This window comes from Scylla paramamosain, chromosome 23, assembly GCF_035594125.1.
Source record: "Scylla paramamosain isolate STU-SP2022 chromosome 23, ASM3559412v1, whole genome shotgun sequence".
Classification (NCBI taxonomy): Eukaryota; Metazoa; Arthropoda; class Malacostraca; order Decapoda; family Portunidae; genus Scylla; species Scylla paramamosain.
In genome coordinates, this window is record NC_087173.1 from 15,953,774 (window position 1) to 15,973,254 (window position 19,481).

A 19,481-nucleotide genomic window follows, 5' to 3' on the forward strand; every position below is an offset into this window, starting at 1 on the left:
ATACATTTTGCCCATATAGTAGTGAACCAGCCAGGCCGTGGAGTGCAGGGAAGCAAGGAGAGTGCTGGTTTTCTTTGAAGTGCTCATTCAGTCATGTTCTTGATTGGCAGCGGTCTCGTAAACACCACGGTAGGCTTATTTTCCTATATATCATTGTGGTAGCTTGATAATATCTAACAGGAGTTCCATCGAAATAGAAGCTAGGGGTTGCGAGTACTGGTTTTCTTCGAACTGGTTATTCAGTCGTGTTCTTGATTAGCAGCAATGTCTCTTAAAACACCACGGTAGGCTTGTTTTCCTAAATATCATCGTGGTAGATATCCAACGGGAGCTTCACCTTTCATCAAGGGGGAAACTTTGGGTTACACCCTATAATTTTATAGCAGTGGTTCCCAAACTTTTTCAGGTCGTCACCCACTTTTCATACACGATCCTTGTCCATGGCCCACCGCCAAGCATAACCCCACGACTGCACTGACTGTCAACACTCCTACACTCATTAGCTCCATATAAAAATTCACTCTAGTAAATCCTGTAATTTTATTGATTCCATTTATTTTTTCTTGTGTTAAGTATTAATAAAGAAATTCCTAGCTTGCCTTTGCTGAATCTCATATAATTATTGAAGTGGTACTAAAGAAGTAACATAATGCGCATAAAAAATGTCTATACTTGGAGTTAAAATGGCATTTATACTATAAATGGCATTATTGGGGAAAGCTTTTTCAACAATAAACAAACAAAAGAACAAAATAAAACAAAAATCCAGTGGTTTAAAAGTGTATTAATCCCGCGCCATATGATCCGGTCTTTGAATCTGACAAATTTGATGATTCTGAAGTGAAATGCAATCATAGGGAGTCATAATTAGCTGCCACAACCAAGGCCTTCAGTGGTCACACGCCCACCTCACCTCCTCCCACACTATTTGCTTCTGAACATTCATGCCAGGTTCATGTTTCCTTCAATTGAATCTCCATTCCACTCAGTGTGATGGGTGATGTTGCAGATTATGAACAAGCTCCTTCTTTGTTTCACTTAGAGCACACCGTAGGTCATGCTTCACTTCAAGTCTGTTGCGACATTTTGTTTTAATGTGGAGTAGTTGAGAAAAGGCAACCTCGCAGGAATAAGTTGATGAAAATGGTAGAAGGTGTCAAAAAGCCATTTGTCTATGTAATCTAGTCATTTGTACTGAACCTGTAATTTCTCTTCATTGGCTGCCTACCCGCTAAACACCTTTGGTTTAATATATACATATCCTCAGATTATGGCCTCCTACATTCTGCTACATGGCCCCCTAGGGGGCCAAGGCCCCCAGTTTCGGAACCACTGTTTTATAGTATGTAACACACACACACACACACACACACAGTGTAATTGCTATAACTATTATTGTTATTATTATTATTATTATTATTATTATTATTATTATTATTATTATTATTATTATTATCATTATTATTATTATTATCATTAGTAGTAGTAGTAGTAGTAGTAGTAGTAGTAGTGGTACTATTATTATCGTTATTACTATTACTATTATTGTTACGGTATTATAATTATTATTTCAATAGATAATATTGAGAGAGAGAGAGAGAGAGAGAGAGAGAGAGAGAGAGAGAGAGAGAGAGAGAGAATGATAAAAGAAGGAGCGTTCAAATTGACTAAATACCCATTTTTCATTTTATACTTGTACTACATTTTACTTCTCTCTCCCTAACACACACAGACACACACACACACACACACACACACACACACACACACATATAATTTCGATACATATTGTAATATTTAATTATTTCAACATTAAGTGGTCATCAGGCGCACAGGTTCGAATCCTGGCTACGGTCCTAGGGTAGTTTGATAAATTTATTGCGCACAAGGCAGGTGTCATACTATACATACGATAAAAAAACAGAAGTTTACAGAAGAGCAATAGTAGAACAATAAGAACAATAATAACAATAATAAGAACAAGAACAAGAACAATAACAATAACCAAAACAAGTGTAGTTAGAACAGTAACGACAGAAAATAAATAAGTAAAAAAAATAAAATAATAAATAATAATAATAATAATAATAATAATAATAATAATAATAATAATAATAATAATAATATGGAAAATCAATAAAGAAAGAAAATTGTTGAAAATTGAAAGAAAAAGTTGAGGGCTGGTAAAATGAAAGACACGGATTGCTAACAGCCGCCAAACTGTGGGTGTTGGGCTAACATGAGGTCTAGATGGTCGCCTTGCAGCAGGTGTTGGCACACGGCGAGGAGAGGCTGTTCGCGCGGGAGCAGGTCTCCCACAGCAGGACAGTCCAGGGAGAGTGGCACAAGGGGACAGGAGGTGTAGTAAGGCTCGTCTCCCAAGCCAGCCACCTGCCACAGAGGGCGGTAGCCGAGCCGCAGCCGCGCCGACACCACATTATGCCTCCTCACCCATAGCCCCCAACGTCGATACTTGAAGCGATGGTGACGAAAGGCATCATAGTGCTGAATAGTAACACTGGCCGCTCTCTGGTCGGCAGTCCTGTCGGCCGTAGAGAGTAGGGAGGGTGCTTGGATCCTGGTCCTGAGGCACCGGAGGGAGGGGGCAGGGTCAGCGTCGTAGGCAGGCAGGCCACAAGCAGCTTTAGCCAGGCGATCCACTGTGTCATTGTAAGCTAGCGAGACATGGGAGGGGATTCAAAGAAACCTAATGACCAACAATCGGTCATGAGCCAAGGCCAGGGCCGTCAGGATCCTGTTAACCAGATGACGACAGACTGGGTTTGGCGAAGAGAGGGCATGAAGGGCTGCCAGGGAGTCGCATATGACAACACCGTTGAGGCGTCTTTCACAGAGGAGACTCACAGGATCTAGGATGCCGTGCAACTCACAAAAGGTGGAGCTGGACTGAGCCGGCAGCCGACGTCCAACCCAGCCCTCTGCTGGAGGTGCCGTGTCAGGAGAGAAAACTGCACACCCTGCTGTGCCATCCGCCTGCACAGACCCATCCATGTAGAGGTGGTGTGGCGTGACGATGGTAGCCGAGACCGATGCTATGGCGTCCAGGGCTAGTTGTTTCTGCAGGACGGGAGGGTGAGCCTTGTAGGTGGGAGTGAAATGGACCATCGGGAGTGGCAGCATCCAGGGTGGAGGTGGAGGGAAAATGTCAGCCACAGGAACATTGATGTCCAAACGTTGCAGCTGAGAGCAGACAGTTTTGATGAGAGCACGGCCACTGGGCTGCAGCCGAGGCAGGCGGGGATGAGGCTGAAGGAAGGTCCTGATGACTTACGAATAGTGACAGGAGAGATGGGGGAAATGGAGGCACTTGACGGTGAAATAGGTGACATTTGCATGGATCCTTTCAATTAGTGGTGAGAGGTCAAGCTCATGCAGCATGTTGACTATCCTGGTGGACATGGGACAGCCTAAGATGAGTCTCATGACTGTGTTCTGGAATTTTTCCAGAGGCTCCAGTGTAGATTTGGGCAGCTGCACAAGCGTGGGGGAGAGATAGTCAACGACTGATCGAATGTAGGCCGTGTAAATCGTCCTGGCCACGGGGATGGAGACACCAGTAGTGTTATTAAGGAGCCACCGAAGAGGAGTCAGGCGTAACTGCAGCCGAGTCAGGAGATCACGAACCACAGGATGAACTCGCTGACGAGCGGGCGTGGATGAGAGAATTCTCACAGGCGCACCAAGGTAAACATACTGTGTGCACACAGGGATGACACTGTGCCCCACGGTAAAGGCTGGGAGGGATCTCTGGTTCCGAAGAGTAAAAATACGGCTTTTTTCTGGGGAAATGATGAGGCCACACAAGGAGGACGAGATAGAGAACGAGTGGAGGAAATGCTGTAGGACTGCTGGTGTGTGCACGTGGATGCAAATGTCATCTACATAACAGGTGACTGTGATGCCAGGGACGTCAGGAAGTGAGGAAAGCATACGGTGCATCAAGATATTGAAAGGGAATGGGCTAAGAACGCCACCTTGAGGAGTACCAAGCTCAAACTTCTGAACTGTACTGCTCGCACCCTTGAACAAAACACGGGAGGTTCTGTTACGCAGATACTCCCGCACTCACCCCAGGAGGTTGACCGTAATTCCAAAGTCCACGAGCTGGTCAAGAATTATCTCCCTGTTGACGACATCGAAGGCGCTCTTCAGGTCTATGAAAGCGACAACACTAGTTGGAGTAAGGCGAGCGTACAACTCCACGAGGCAATGGTGGGTACTACGTTGGGGAAGGAAGCCGTAGAGTCTGGGAGATAATTTGCTCTCAAGCCGAAACAGCAGCCGATTAAGGAGGACGCGCTCCATCACCTTATTAAAGCAGGATGTAAGTGATATAGGCCTGAACTTGTCCGTGCCGGGCTTTGGAATCGGTATGATGATACTGGAGGTCCAGGCGCGCGGCACACATCTCTGTCGAAAACAGACGTTATACAGCCGGAGAAGAGGACTGCCAAAAACTTTCTGAAGGAGCCTGAGAACAGAGTAGGTGATGCTGTCTTCCCCTGGGGCTGATGCCTTGCCCCGAGAGAGGGCACGACTAAGTTCACTTTCAGTGATGAGCCTGTCATCCTCTTCGTCTGGTTGCAGCAAAACACCTATCAGACGAAGGGTGCGGAGAGTGTCATTAGAGTTGAGAGCATCACGAATGTGCTGGGGAAGGTTTTGTGCACGTGACTGCTCACACCAGCCATTAAGAAGATCTTGAGCATACTGAGCTGGACTATGATGGAGAGCGCTGGGTTTCTTCCTCCTCACAGCTGTATTAATGAGATGCCACATGGAGCTCACACTTGTCCGGTGGTTGATGCTGTTGGTAAACTGGCGCCAAGACTCGGTGAGGACACATTGCTGGAGGGCCACGAGCTTGTTCCTGGAAAACTGATACCTCCACAGATTCTCCGGGGAGGGGTGAGTTTGGAAGGAAAGGCCATCCTCCCTCGCCTTTCTCTCTGCCATGGTAATACGGTGATCCAGTGTCCAGGCTGGAGCTCGCGGACGACGCTTGACATGCAGCTTGCGAACATAGTGGTCATAAAAGGAGTGTGTTGAGGTGACAATGGAGGAGTACAAGTCTTCAGGAGAGGTCATAGGAAACGTAGGAAGGGCGAATGACATGTAGGAGACATACGTTGGGCAGTACTTAGGAGTAATGGTAATGCGGATGCGATGGTGGAGGTGGGGAGGGGCGGCTGCTAGAGAGTAATGGAGGGCGAGGGCAAGATGGTCAGAAAACATTGTGGGCACAGAGGAGCACGTGACACTAGATGTCACCAAGCCCTGAGTCAAGATGTGGTCAAGAGTGCTTCCTCTTGAGTGCGTGGCACCGCCAGTATCCCATCGTGTTAGCCGGTAACGATGCAGCCATTCCTCTAGGCGTGTCCCGTTGCGATTTCGTGTCGGAGATATGTCACCCAGCGCAGGATGCCGGGCGTTAAAGTCGCCCATGTAAATGGTGCCTTGAACACTTGGAGTGGGAAGAACAGCAGTGTCTATCCGGCCTGGAGCCACATAGACATTGCACAGCCAAATCATACCAGCGCCTGCTGCCACCTCAAGCAGTTGGAAGGTCGTGTCATCATGTGTGGAGCACCGGAGCAGCCTGTGCCGTACAGCAGAGTGAACGTAGGTGATGAGACCGTTCCGAGCATGATGAACGTAGGGAATGTAGGCACGAAGTGACGGCGGCGCACCCCTTTGTGCCACAGGATGGCCAACAAAAGCCTCTTGAATTAAAATAATATCAGGATGATGCTGCTGCACATAACTCTTGAGGGCAGATTGTTTAAGGCAATGAGTGAGGCCGCAGGCATTCCAGGAGAGGACGTGAAGCTGTGGCTGGCTATCTATTATTACTCTTTAGCTTGGCGCGACCAGAGGAAGACGAATGGGAGGCGTGGCCAACTCTCTGCGGCGCACTGCAGGAGGACAAGGATGCTGGAGGCAGAGCAGTAACCCGCTTGAGGTGTGTGGCGAGGGAGTCAACCCTGCCAGCGAGGGTAGTGACGGTGACGGTAAGTGCTTGGAGCGCGTCCATCATAGCAGAAACCTTGGTGTTCATTTCAGCCTGCTGGCTGGCGAATCTCTCCATTCTTCATTCAATGGCCTCGAAACGAGCAGCATACGAGGAGCATTGAGACGTCATCGACTCCACAGCAGCCTTAAGTGAGGCAACCTCAGGAGCCACCAAACCAGCGTCCGTCACCGGCGGGGAGGAGGCCTGGGGAGGAACGGACGCGCGCTGAGCAGACTGTGGGGCGGAAGGCGGATCCGAGATGGTAGGCGCGGTGGTGGCGGCGGTGGTGGCAGCGGGGCGCCTTAAACACCCATGCCAGACGTTGACACCTGGCTGACGGCAGCTAGGGCATTTCCATTTCGAGGTATCTGCTGTAGGTGTGTCTGATCCCTGCACCGTTGACTCAGAGTCCTGTGAGACTGGTGCGGGGCCAGTAGAGGGAGGCTGGGACCGGTGAGGGCAGGCGAGGGAGTGATGCTGGCCAGAGCACCAGGCGCACTTCTCAGGACGGGAACAGTAGCGCGAGATGTGGCCGAGGCCCCAGCACCTAAAGCACCAGGGCTGCTCATCCTTCATCCTGCGTACTTCGCATGGCGGGAGGCTGGGAAGAAAGTCAAAAGTAATAAAAGGCGGCGGGGGTTCAGGAAGGCTCCAGGTGATGACGATGCGATTGATGGGTTCACCGTCCTGAATGAAACGCTTCGCTTTGTACACCCCAGACAAAGCCATGGCCAAGGAAGGCTCAACACAGACAGGATAACGAGTCAGTAGGTAGGTAGGGAATTTTCGAGACCTTTGAGGCGAGTCCTGCATATCAAGGAACAAGGACAGATATTCCCCTTTTGTCACACTGTCAATAATGTCCGTGCGACTTCTGGAGATGTAGACGAACCGAGACGTTACAGCGGACTTCTTGACTTCAGCAAGGCTCCGATCCAGACTGAAGCCCTTGTTGACTTCAGAGAGCCAACGTAGCTTAGTCTCCACCGATGGAGAGCCTCGGAAGAGGAGCTTTACGTAATCATCCCGTGGAGCAAAGGCTGGAGAAACTGGCGCGGGCTGTGAGGGCAGAGGCGAGATGCATGGCGCAGAGGAGGGAGAGGCGACCGACGAAGTGGCAGAAGGGACATCACGGGGAACAGAAGGTATTCCCTGCTTAGCCGCCTTGGGAGCAGGCAGAGATGAGGCATCGTTGCTGTCAGACGAGCTGTTGAGAAGACGTTTAGCCGATGAGAATTGGTTGACAAGACTTGAAGCTTCGTCGTCCGGGAGGGCAACTCCAGCCTCACTCGTGGCTGCTGCTGAGCTCTGCTGATCCTTTTGTGGCATTGAAGGCCACTCACCCTCATCACTAAGGTCGATGTCGTCCTCGAGGAGAGAGTGAGCGGGCCGTTGTACTCCATTGCTCACTTAAACAGGGCTCGGGGAACGCAGGACACAAGCAGTGACGCAGCACGACGTCATGACAACGTCAAACTGGAAGCACTGCGCATGCGCAGACGAGGAGCTGCCTGTTCAGGGAACCCCCTGCCCGGCCGACGTGATTTAACCTCCAATCTACAGCCAAAGTCCAAACACCGGAAGTCCCAACTGCCAAAAATGCGACGACAGGGTCTTACTACAGGTGACTGTGTGATATGGTAGGCGCAGGCTCGCTGGATCCCTCGCAAAACTCCAAGAAAATCAGGAGAACGCACACCGTGGCTTGTTTACAAGGCCCTCTAGCGGCGAGACTTAAACGGTCCGAGGGTAGGAGGGGCATCCACTCGGGATAACGGTTCCCAAATGCCAAATCCAAAAGTCCTTTATCAGGAGGCACCGTCTCAGCCCTAACAGACTAGGGAAACCTAGGCGAAAAAAAAAAAAAAAAAAAAAAAAAAAAAAAATATATATATATATATATATATATATATATATATATATATATATATATATATATATATATATATATATATATATATATATATATATATATATATATATATATATATATATATATATATATATATATATATATATATTTTTTTTTTTTTTTTTTTTTTTTTCTTCATTTTCGTCTAGTTTTCCCTAGTCTGTTAAGGCTGAGACGGAAAGAAGAAAGAAGAAATGGAGAAGATGAATGAAGTAGGGGTAATAGTACCCAGGGAAGGGAATGTAATTAGCACTTGATATCGAGGGAGCCGAGAAAACACAAACATGACACAGGATCCACGCGGCCCACAACAGGAAGACAGCCATAAAACCTGGGAAGGCAGCCTGGGTTAAAGAGGGGATTAATGGTACTGATAGTAGGAAAAAAGGCAGAACAAGCATTTGAAAGGGAAAGTAGGTCAGGAGGCATGAGGCCAGGTGAAGTGATGGTCGGCCAGGAGGCGTGAGGCACCGGGAGGTTAGCCTACAGAAAATATCAACGCCCACTTACCATACCAAACATACCTCCAAACTTCCCCTGCTCTCTGACTGGATTCTGTATCAAGCACCACGAATGTGGGCGGATCACATGCATAAAAGAGCAATGTGAATGGCAGAGATGTAAAATGTTATGAAAATGAAAGTAATTTTCTGAGGGAAATAGGCAGTCCCAAACGATTGTATATTATGGCGTGTAACAGTGGAATAATTCAATAGGAGAGAGTAACAGACACAGAAGTAGAGAGGGCCTGATCAGAGAGGGGTCGAGATGGACGGAATATCTTAAAAGTAAGTAGAGCTTGAAAGCGTAATGCAGTCTATAAATCAATTATCTTATCAAAGGAGTAGGATATTTAATTGATGTTTTATGTTTGGTATGGTAGGTTTGTATGGTGAACGAAGATCTACTCAGTTATGGAATATTTATAGTAATTGATGTGATGCTGATATCATGTGTATTTTTCTAACTGAATATTAATTGCGCCGATTGAAATTTGTTGTGTTTATGCATTTGATATTCCCTGTGTTTTGTACAATGATTGCATTTATCAACGAATATGTTGAAAATATATAAAGTAACACCTAATAACTTTGAATTATTTGAAGATGAATGCGAGTGGAAAAGTTTGACTTGTAAGAAATGTAAATAATTAGTAATTATTAATTGAAATATGAAAATGTTTGTGAGTTTTCCAGTAGCCTTGCAACATCTCGGACCACGACAATTGTGTTTATGCATTTGGTAGTGTCTGTGTTTTGCACATTGATTGCGTTGATAAATGAATGTGTTGAAGAGATATAAAGTGACACCTAATAAATTTGAATGATTTGAAGGTGAGTGAGAAATTTTGACTTGTAAGAAATGTTAGAAATTAGTATTTTTTGATCAAAATATGAAAATGTTTGTAAGTTTTCCAGCAGCCTTTATATACCAATTCCTTGCAACATCTTAGACTACAACAGTTATATACAATACACAATAGTTAGCATTCAGCACAGACATCATAAACAAGGAGAAAAAACAAAAAACAAGAGTTTGCATTCAGCATTATAGTGGCAAAGTGGAGCAGACATCATAAGCAGGAAGATGCATGTACAAAAAGAATTTGCATTCAGCACATTGAGTAGCAAGTGGAGCGGACATCATTAGCAAAAAGATTTACAAAAACAAGTTTGCACAAAGCATATGCCATAGCAAAATAGGACACAGGCAACAGCAGTCTTGAAAAAAAAAAAAAAAAAACATTTCAGGGAAAGATAAAATAACAAACCTTTGAATGAGCCATGTTGATATATGTGGAAAACATGTTGAAAACTTAAAGATTTAAGTTAATTAATTTTCTACTTTTCCTTTTCCTCCTTCCTGTCTGCTTATTTCTCCACTTGATGGTGTAACAAATTCTTAATTTTATGTAAATGAAATGAACACTTTGGGTTAGGTGGCTGAAATACAAGTGCAAGGGAGTTACAAATTTGGGATTTTCTAATTGTTGTGTACAGCGAGACGATGTAACGATGTAACATAAATGAAGAGAAGAAATAAGAACAAGATTTGGAGTTGTCCCTGCCACGTAGCCTACTCAGCCTAAGGTTTTTAGTATATTATTTATCCGTGCAGTCACTCATATTTCCTATGTAAATTTCCTTACTTCCTCTTGTCTATTCAATTTGAGTCTCAGCCAGTATCTATTAGAAGAGTTGCTCTTGACAATGAAGTAATCAAGATTCACCTAGCCCCCCCTATAGGACTCACTGTGAGGCAGCCTATCCTTATCCATGGATGTGACAGGGATTAGTGGTAGGGGCAGGGTTACCGTTCGGGAACACAGGTGCGGGACAACTTCATTACTACGGGGAAGCCGCCAGTGGGCAGGCAGCAACATCCACCAATCAGCCATCATTTCGTACTCGCTCCACCCAGTGCAGGCGACTCCGTTGAGAATTTTTAAGCAAATTGTTACCCTCTAGATGACCAGCTAGTTTATCTACAGTTATACTCTCCAGGAGTTTTCCTACCACTGACGTCAGACTGACTGATCGGTAGTTTCCGGGTTTGCTAGTATCGCCCTACTTGAAGAGAGGAGTAACATTAGCTTCCCTCTTGGGAAGCTTGGGGAACGACACCTGTTTCAAGAGATTTGTTAAAGATAGTTACGAGATGAGGAGAGATTTCGTCTCGGACTTCCTTCAATACTCTCGGCAGAAATCCATCAGTTCCCGGAGCTTTGTAGCTTTCAAGATTATCTATCTTCTTAGAAACCTCTTTTACTGTGCATCTTATAGAGTTTATACTACTACCCTGATGTACTACACCTGGCTCTGGGTCGTAATGATCGTTTTCTACAGTAAAAACTGATGAAAAGTATTCGTTCAACAGGGTTGCATTTTCCTCATCAGAGGAACACAGAATGCCAAGAGAGAGAGAGAGAGAGAGAGAGAGAGAGAGAGAGAGAGAGAGAGAGAGAGAGAATTACATATGCACTGAAAACTCGCCCCAAAAATATACCCACCAATTATAAAACTAATAATAATATATGAAAATAAAAAGATTAATTACAAAAGCACTGGATCTCAATACTAGAGTACATCCAATGCCAGTGACTCCCTTTAATCCCACTACAGCACCATATCAAACAGGATAGCAATAACAATATGATAGCAATAGTAATACCACGTCACGTCAGGTCACGCAAGGTCATGCCAGGTCAGATCAAACACTGCCAGGTACTATGATTTTTTTTTTTTTATTAGTAGTATTATTCCCCTCTAAAGTCAAGGTGGTGGTGTAACATAAGAACATAACCAAAAAATAAGGGAAGATTCAGGAAGTCATCAGAGCTACATGTGGCAGTCTCTGTGTGTGTGTGTGTGTGTGTGTGTGTGTGTGTGTGTGTGTGTGTGTGTCATAGACTGGAATTTACGAGGTTTCGACTTTCTGGCCACACCCTAGCCATAGAAACTGGGAGATGAAACAGGCGAGGGCGGGGCCGCTTACCGTTGGAAGAGCGGCTGTGCCCGTGGGGTGAGGTGCAGAAGGAGAGGCACGTGGTAGAGCAGTGTGCTCTCACCCAACATTTGAGAGACAGTTATTCCTACCGAACTATGGAGGATATTTTTACAAAATGTTCAAACAATGTGATCTGTAATGTGATTTATAATGTGCTTAAGGTGTACAGATGAAGTGTATGGGTGTGATTAATTCTTGATTTGTGTCAGTGTTTCAAATGGTTATGTTATTTTAGTTGAAGAAAGGAGAAATGTGTTACCAAAATTTAAGTTAAATGTTTGTTTGCTTTTTTTTTTTTTTTTTTTGAGCTCTTGTGCTGAAATTTCAGTATAGTGATCTAATGATTAACAAAATTGTGGACTACAATACTTGCTTGCTGTGGATATTATGTCATGTGAATTTATGCTTTTGTATATCTATAATTATTTTGTGGTCAATAAATCTATTTATCTATCTATCTATCTACCTATCTGTATGTGTGTGTGTGTGTGTGTGTGTGTGTGTGTGTGTGTGTGTGTGTGTGTGTGTGTGTGTGTGTGTGTGCCCTGACAACAACAGACATACGTAAACACATTTGTCGTTTGTACATGGGGGGCAGCAGTGTCAGGGAGAGCTTAGTGGCTCACCCTAACACTGACACTGACACCGGCACTGTACACTCACACACACACACGGACACTGCAAAACACTGTCAGGGAGGTATCTGTGGTGATGGTGGTGTTGTAGCAGTAGTAGTAGTAGTAGTAGTAGTAGTAGTAGTTATTCTGGTGGTAGTGGTAGTGGAGGTAGTGGTGGTAGTGGTGGTGATGCAGGGCTCCCACCTTACCCACGCGATCTTCCTAAGTCGAGACGAAACTAATTAAAGTGAAGGTCTTTTTGCAAGTGAAACTATTACTTATTACATTAAGTGCTTTGTTCCTTCATCACAGCGATTTCCAAAGCTAAAGGGATTGTTAGATCAAGTTTTTCCCATTGGTGGTGTAGAATCCTTGTTTAATATATGGAAATACTCGAAATAGCTCATTAACTTCCACTACAAAGATGTTAGGCGCAGTTATCACACGTTATAAGAGGCTATAGATATGTTAGTCGTGAAAGTGGCTCATGCAAACACGCGCACACACCACAGAAGAAACGATGAGTGATTGAATGAACAAAAATAACTCCCTCCAGAAGAGATGAGACGTCAGATGAGATGAAAATACGTCGTGTTCCGCCACTCACTCCCGCTATCGGAGCCAAAAGCTTACCTAACCAACTCCACTAATCAACAAAAAATACTAGACATAACCAAAGCAACACCACGCAACACAAGAAACACATTACCACAGCAACACAAGAATTCATTAACCAAGCCGACCTTACCAAGAAACACGAGACATTACCGAGGCAACACTAAGACAACACCAGTGGAAAATAAGTCAAGTGTTTGGCTTCGCTTCAATCAGCTAACTAATGAGAGGCTCCCAGTCCCGCCTGTTTGTACCAATAAAAATGCTCTCTTCCTGGAACAGCTTAATTAGCGCGTCTATCCGCTATTGTGTGGATAGAATCAGCAAATCGGTTCGCGAAATACAAACTGATTGGAGAGAGAGAGAGAGAGAGAGAGAGAGAGAGAGAGAGAGAGAGAGAGAGAGAGAGAGAGAGAGAGAGTTTTGTGAATTAAGTTTTTTTGTTGTGACTGGCTGGCTGGCTGACTGACTGACTGACTGATCGACTAGAGACTTTCGGTATGGATGGGTGGACACACGCACGAGTGTATCTTTTATATGGAATCAAGTCTGATGGTTTGAAACACGTATGCACGCATGCATGAACGAACACACACATACACAAACTCTCTCTCTCTCTCTCTCTCTCTCTCTCTCTCTCTCTCTCTCTCTCTCTCTCTCTCTCTCTCTCTCTCTCTCTCTCTCTCTCTCTCTCTCTCTCTCTCTCTCTACAACGTTTCCATTCTATATTTTAAACTGATTGACTGAAAACTTTGGCATCGCAAGAACGATATTAAACAACGCAAAGAATACGAAAAATAAAATAGTACACACACACACACACACCCACACCCACACACACACACATACATACACACACACACACACACACACACACACACACACACACACACACACTCACACACACACCTCCATACGTGACGCAGTATATTGCCATGGCTTTGGGGCTTATCCCACACTAAGAGCCGCAACAAGCAATAAGCCACACTGATTAAACAACTAAGCCACTTAAATATATAGAATGATCCGTGTGTGTGTGTGTGTGTGTGTGTGTGTGTGTGTGTGTGTGTATGTGTGTGTGTGTGTGTGTGTGTGTGTGTGTTTTAGGTTTCAATATAATAATATAAGACAATTCAACATCACTGTATATTTCTACTACAACCAAAATCATCACCACCACCACCATATTTCCAACACAAGTTTATGGCAGGTTTGCGTTGTGATATATGTGAGGCAACTTCCACCACCATCACCACCAACACCATCACAATCACCACCACCACCACCATCACCACCATAAGTTCACGTCGTCGCCAGTTATCTTTCCTACTCAGAATTATAAAGGTGCTGAACACACACACACACACACACACACACACACACACACACACACACACCATCACTAATCGTATCTCCTTTTTTATCCTTCCATCTTAATCATTCTCTCTCTTTCCCTCTTTCCATCCCTCTCCATTTTTTATCTTCCTTTTTCCCTGCTTTCTCTCCCTCTCCCATCTTCCCCATTCCATATCTCTCCTCTCCTTCCATGCTCACTTCACCTTCCTCCCTCTCCTTCTCCCTCTCCATCTCTCCCCATGAGTACCAGCGGTGTTCGTCCACCAAGGCTGACCGCTGTCTTCCGCTCGATCTCATAACAATGCAGATTCTATTTCACGCTTTCACACAGCTACATGCACGCGTTCAAACCTTTTCATATGGATTTCTCGTGGCAATTTGTTCCACGCTTCCTGCCGGCAGGACGAGATGGCTTGGGATATTCGGCCCTCTGTGTGTGTGTGTGTGTGTGTGTGTGTGTGTGTGTGTGTGTGTGTGTGTGTGTGTGTGTGTGTGTGTTATTTTTTTCATTGGTGCCTTTGCAGTGTTCTTTATTTTATATTTTTGGGGTTCCACTCTGTCTGTCTGTGTCTGTTCCTCTCTCTCTCTCTCTCTCTCTCTCTCTCTCTCTCTCTCTCTCTCTCTCTCTCTCTCTCTCTCTCTCTCTCTCTCTCTCTCTCTCTCTCTCTCTCTCTCTCTCTCTCTCTCTCTCTCTCTCTCTGTAAGCCAAACGAAACAATTTCCAATGCGTGATCAGCCTGAACTACACTACTAACGTGAACTGTTCGTGTCGTGGTATTAACTCGGATTGTGAAGATATATTATTCATTTCACTCAGCCTTTATTCATCCTTTTCATGCATGACAGGCTGGCAAGAGAGAGAGAAAAAAAGAGGGAAAAAGGTAACAAAAAATATAAGAAATAACTCGTCAATTTGCCACTCCGAGAAAAAATTATTGTTTGTCTGTCTCTGTTTGTCTGATTCACCTCTCGTAAAAAAATACAGACTAATAACATCATCGAAATTTAGACAAAAGAGCATCTCAGACCACGGAACAATACTAAAAACATAATCGGAGTCGGATCATTATAACATCCTTTTCATGCATGGCAGAGGCTGGCAAAAGGAAAAAAAATAAAAAGAGGGGAAAAGATAACAAAATTATAAAAATAACTCGTCAATTTGCCGCTTCAAAAAAAAAAAAAGTTATTTTGTCTGTCTGTTTGTCTGTCTGATCCACCTTCCGTAGAAAATACAGACTAATAACATCATCGAAATTTAGACAAAAGAAGATCTCATTACAGGGTGGAATCAAAAGCTTTTCGTCTCATCAACTCCTCTCCTCTAACTGACTGTCTTCAGCCTCTCTCTCACCGCCACAATGTTGCATATCTAGCTGTCTTCTACCGCTATTTTCATGCTAACTGCTCTTCTGATCTTGCTAACTGCATGCCTCCCCTCCTCCCTCGGCCTCGCTGCACAAGACTTTCTTCTTTCTCTCACCCCTATTCTGTTCACCTCTCTAACGCAGGAGTTAACCAGTATTCTCAATCATTCATCCCTTTCTATGGTAAACTCTGGAACTCCCTGCCTGCTTCTGTATTTCCACCTTCCTATGACTTGAATTTCTTCAAGAGGGAGGTTTCAAGACACTTATTCATCAATTTTTGACCACTGCTTTGACCCTTTTATGGGACTGGCATTTCAGTGGGCATTTTTTTTTTATTGGATTTTTGTTGCCCTTGGCCAGTGTCCTTCCTACATAAAAAAAAAAAAAAATCAGTCTCACCCGTCCAATTAACATACAAAGGTAAATGAGAAATAAACATTAAAGGTAGATACAGTAACACCTGAACTAAATAATATCACAAAAAACAAGGTGATTAATATTTTCCCCCACCATAAAAGTAAAGCCAAGACTAATAACTTTCTCACCTAAGAAGTTAACACACACAGGTAAGGCAGGTGAGATGAAAAGTAAATACATAAATAACTTAGTAACAGTCACACAGAAGGAACATTACTTACTGAAATACAAAACCGAGAGAGTAAAGAGCAATCTCCTTGTTCTCACCTGCGCTTTTAATAACCACAGGTAGAATAGAAGAGGACAGGTAGAATGAAAGGTACATACATAAAGAAAGAAGCAAAAATTTTTATAGGAAAGAGGATTATTGTCTTTTGGAAATACACAACAAAGAGAGCGAGGAATAATAATCACTTTCTCACCTCAAATATTAATAGCCACAGGTAAGACAGGTAGAATTAAAGTTAATTAAATAAACAGAAAAAACAGAAAATATTAAAAGAATAGGGAATTATTATTTTTAGCAATTCAATAAAAAAGTAAGGATTAATATCTCTCCTCTCACTTTAGCTATTAATAAACATAGATGAAGGACAAGATGACAGATAGAACTAAAGGTAGTTACATAAAGAAAAGAACAAAGATGCTATGCGAAAGAGGACTGTTGTCTTTTTAATCTTCACGGAAAAAGAGAGGAAGGAATAATCACCTTGTCACTTGAAATATTAATAGCCACAGGTAAGACAGGTAGGATTAAAGGTAAATACATAAAAAAAGTCCAAAAGTATTATACGAAAAGAGGATTATCATTTTAACTACTCAATAAAAAGTAAAGAAAAAAAAACTTTCTTCTCATTAATAATACTCACAGGCAGGACAGGTACAGTAACTCCCAAAACTATCTTAAAAAAAAAAAAAAAAGGTGTATATTCTGACACAATGGACGACATTGTTTGACACGTTTGGTGATTACGGTGGCAACAGTTGGCGGCCCTGCACACTAGGGATGGTTGCCGTATATAATGACCTGTGAAATAGATCGATCAGGCAGCAGGTGTCATACTGTTCATTATGCCACAGTTCGCATCACACTTTAAAGATACTTGTGGGAGTTACTGTACAGTCAAAGGTAAATAGATAAAGAAAAAGAGCAAAAATATCATACGAAAAGAGAATCAATATTTTTTTTTTTAACTACACAGTGAAAAGAAAGTAAGAAATTATAATATTCTAAAATAAAAAAAAAAAATCTAGGTTATTAACCACCACAGATGTTCAGGGTAAATGGATAAACAAAAAGAGCAAAATTATGATACGGAAAGATGATATTTATTTTAAAAACTACACAATTAAAAAGTTCTGAATAATAACTTTCTTCTCACATTAGCTATTAATAATCACTGGTAAATAACGAAAGGAGAAGTTGAATTAAAGGTAAATATGAAAAGAAAATTGAGCAAATCTTATACGAAAAAAAAATCATATTTTTTGTTTAATTATGGAATGAAAAGAAAATAAGAAAAAGCAGTCATCCTCTCACCTGAACCATTAACATAACCACAGGCAGGACAGGTACAATTAAAGGTACCCGCATCAGCAAAGGAACATGAATATTATGCAAAAAGCACATAATCTTTGTAGAATAGTAATGGAATAATGAAAGGCAAATGCTTATACAAAACAGCTGAAATATTATACAGAAAGATGATCATTATTTTTGTTTAGTTACACAATAAAAACGTGAACGAGCAATAGCCAACAGTAAGGATATACTAACTTGGGAACAAAGCTAGAGAGGCGAAACTGAAGTGGTCTGGACTTGTCAGGAGGAGAGACGAGGGATATGTGGGAAGGAGGACGCTGGAGATGGATGCACCCGGCGGGAGAAACTCAACAGGTGTGAGTGAAAAGAGGATGACATACGAGAATATTTACGGATGTGATGAAAGAAGACATGCTTGTAATGAGTGTGACTGAGGAACGGTAGAAGACCAGACGTTGGAGGTTGCTTTTCTCTGTGGTGACCCCTGACGGAAGCAACCCAAAAAAGTAGGGGCATAAATCAGCAGACTGGAACATAATTAGACGGGAGATTATTAACTCCATACTTCTTTTCTTCCCTACAATACAAATTGTCAAGAAGTGAGGAACAGATAAGGAGAAGGAAAAGAAAGGCAAACAACAAATATAAACAATAGCATACTGGAAATGGAAAGAGAAAAAACGCCATAACTTACACAAAGTAAAACGTTTTACTAAAATGTAACAACAAAAAATACAAGAACAAAACAAAATAAAGTACAAAATGAAACTCAAACGAAAGAAGGCAACACACACACACACACACACACACACACACAAAGTAAAACACGAAATCAAAATTACACGAATTAAAAAAAAAAAAAAAAAAAAGACAAAAGGAAAACAAAGTAAAAACAAAGTTAAAATTACACAAAAGAAAAAAATCACCAAAAAGTAAGCAAACACACAAATCTAAAACAAACGAAAAAAAGAAAAACAAAGGAAAAGAAAAGCCTAAAAAATCTAAAAAAAGAAAAAAAGAAACCCAAAAAATCTAAAGCAAAGGAAAGATAAAAAAAAAAAAAAAATCGCACGATAGACAAAATGACGAAAAGAAAAAAAACCCTAAACTCAAAACCAAACGAAACAAAACACACACACACACACAAAAAAAAAAAAAAAAAACACACAAGAGCAGTTCATTCCCTTCGCTTCGCTTCGCCTCGACTCGCCTTGCCTGTTACTTTAATAAAAACACACCTAATAAAAGTTAGGTACAAATCAAAACACACCTGAGAATGACACCTGAGCATGTGTATCTGCCTGCGCGTTGCTCACGCTCCTGACACTCACTGGTAACACGTAGAGATGAAATACAGATGAGGAAAAGAGCAATAAAAGTGGGAACTAAAGGGCTTGTTCGCAAACCAATTCCATTAACGAGGGTGAGGGAGGGAGGGAGGGAGGGAGGAGAGGAGGGAGGGCGGAAAAGAAAACATAAAAGAACACACAAAAAAAAAAGTCAGAGCGATGACTCGTACGATAAAGTAAACACTGTAATCTAAAGTAAGAGACGCAGGAGAGTAAAGAAAGAATGGAAAAAAAAAAAAAAATAGGAATATGAAGAAAAAAATACAAGGATATAATTGTCTATAGGAAGGATATCTGCTGAAACTACGTACTACTACTATAGATATGCATGTGAAAAAATAGGATAGAATAATGACAAGGCTTCTCCCCACCATCCTTCTCCTCTGATATTAACCTGAAAAAAAAAAGGAGTTAGAGGAGAATATTATATACCTCGTAGAAGAGGAAGCCATGGAAATATCATCAAAAAAAAATAAATAAAAACAGAAAGGTACTGGTTTGCATTTTTAAATGTTTTAGTTTTTTACATCGACAATTATTAACTGGGACTAGTGGAAGTTATGACAGTTTTCATTTTTTTTTTTTTTTGTGACAGGTTAACGAGAATTCTGCATCGCTAATATGATAACATCCATGAGGTCACGAATAATACTCTCTGTGGCTTTTCAAAGTATTCCTGATGAGAGAGCAAAGCCTTTTAGAACATGTGCAGTATGTAAGACTAACAACAGTCTGACATACTGCACATATTGTCTTCTTTT

The 19,481-nt window shown here is 42.5% G+C and overlaps 1 protein-coding gene across 1 annotated transcript in view; it reads right to left on the minus strand.

The window, feature by feature from the left end:
- Nucleotides 1-7,494: 7,494 nt before the first annotated feature.
- Nucleotides 7,495-19,481, minus strand: part of LOC135111941 (neuronal acetylcholine receptor subunit alpha-10-like) — a 13,591-nt gene continuing 1,604 nt past the window's right edge. Inside the window, exons 2-5 of the mRNA XM_064025619.1 lie at nucleotides 18,642-18,701; nucleotides 17,783-17,855; nucleotides 11,442-11,546; nucleotides 7,495-7,624 (exon numbers count right to left, since the gene is read on the minus strand). Of these exons, the coding sequence (XP_063881689.1) occupies nucleotides 7,495-7,624; nucleotides 11,442-11,546; nucleotides 17,783-17,855; nucleotides 18,642-18,701 (368 nt within the window). The remainder of the gene's footprint in view (nucleotides 7,625-11,441; nucleotides 11,547-17,782; nucleotides 17,856-18,641; nucleotides 18,702-19,481) is intronic.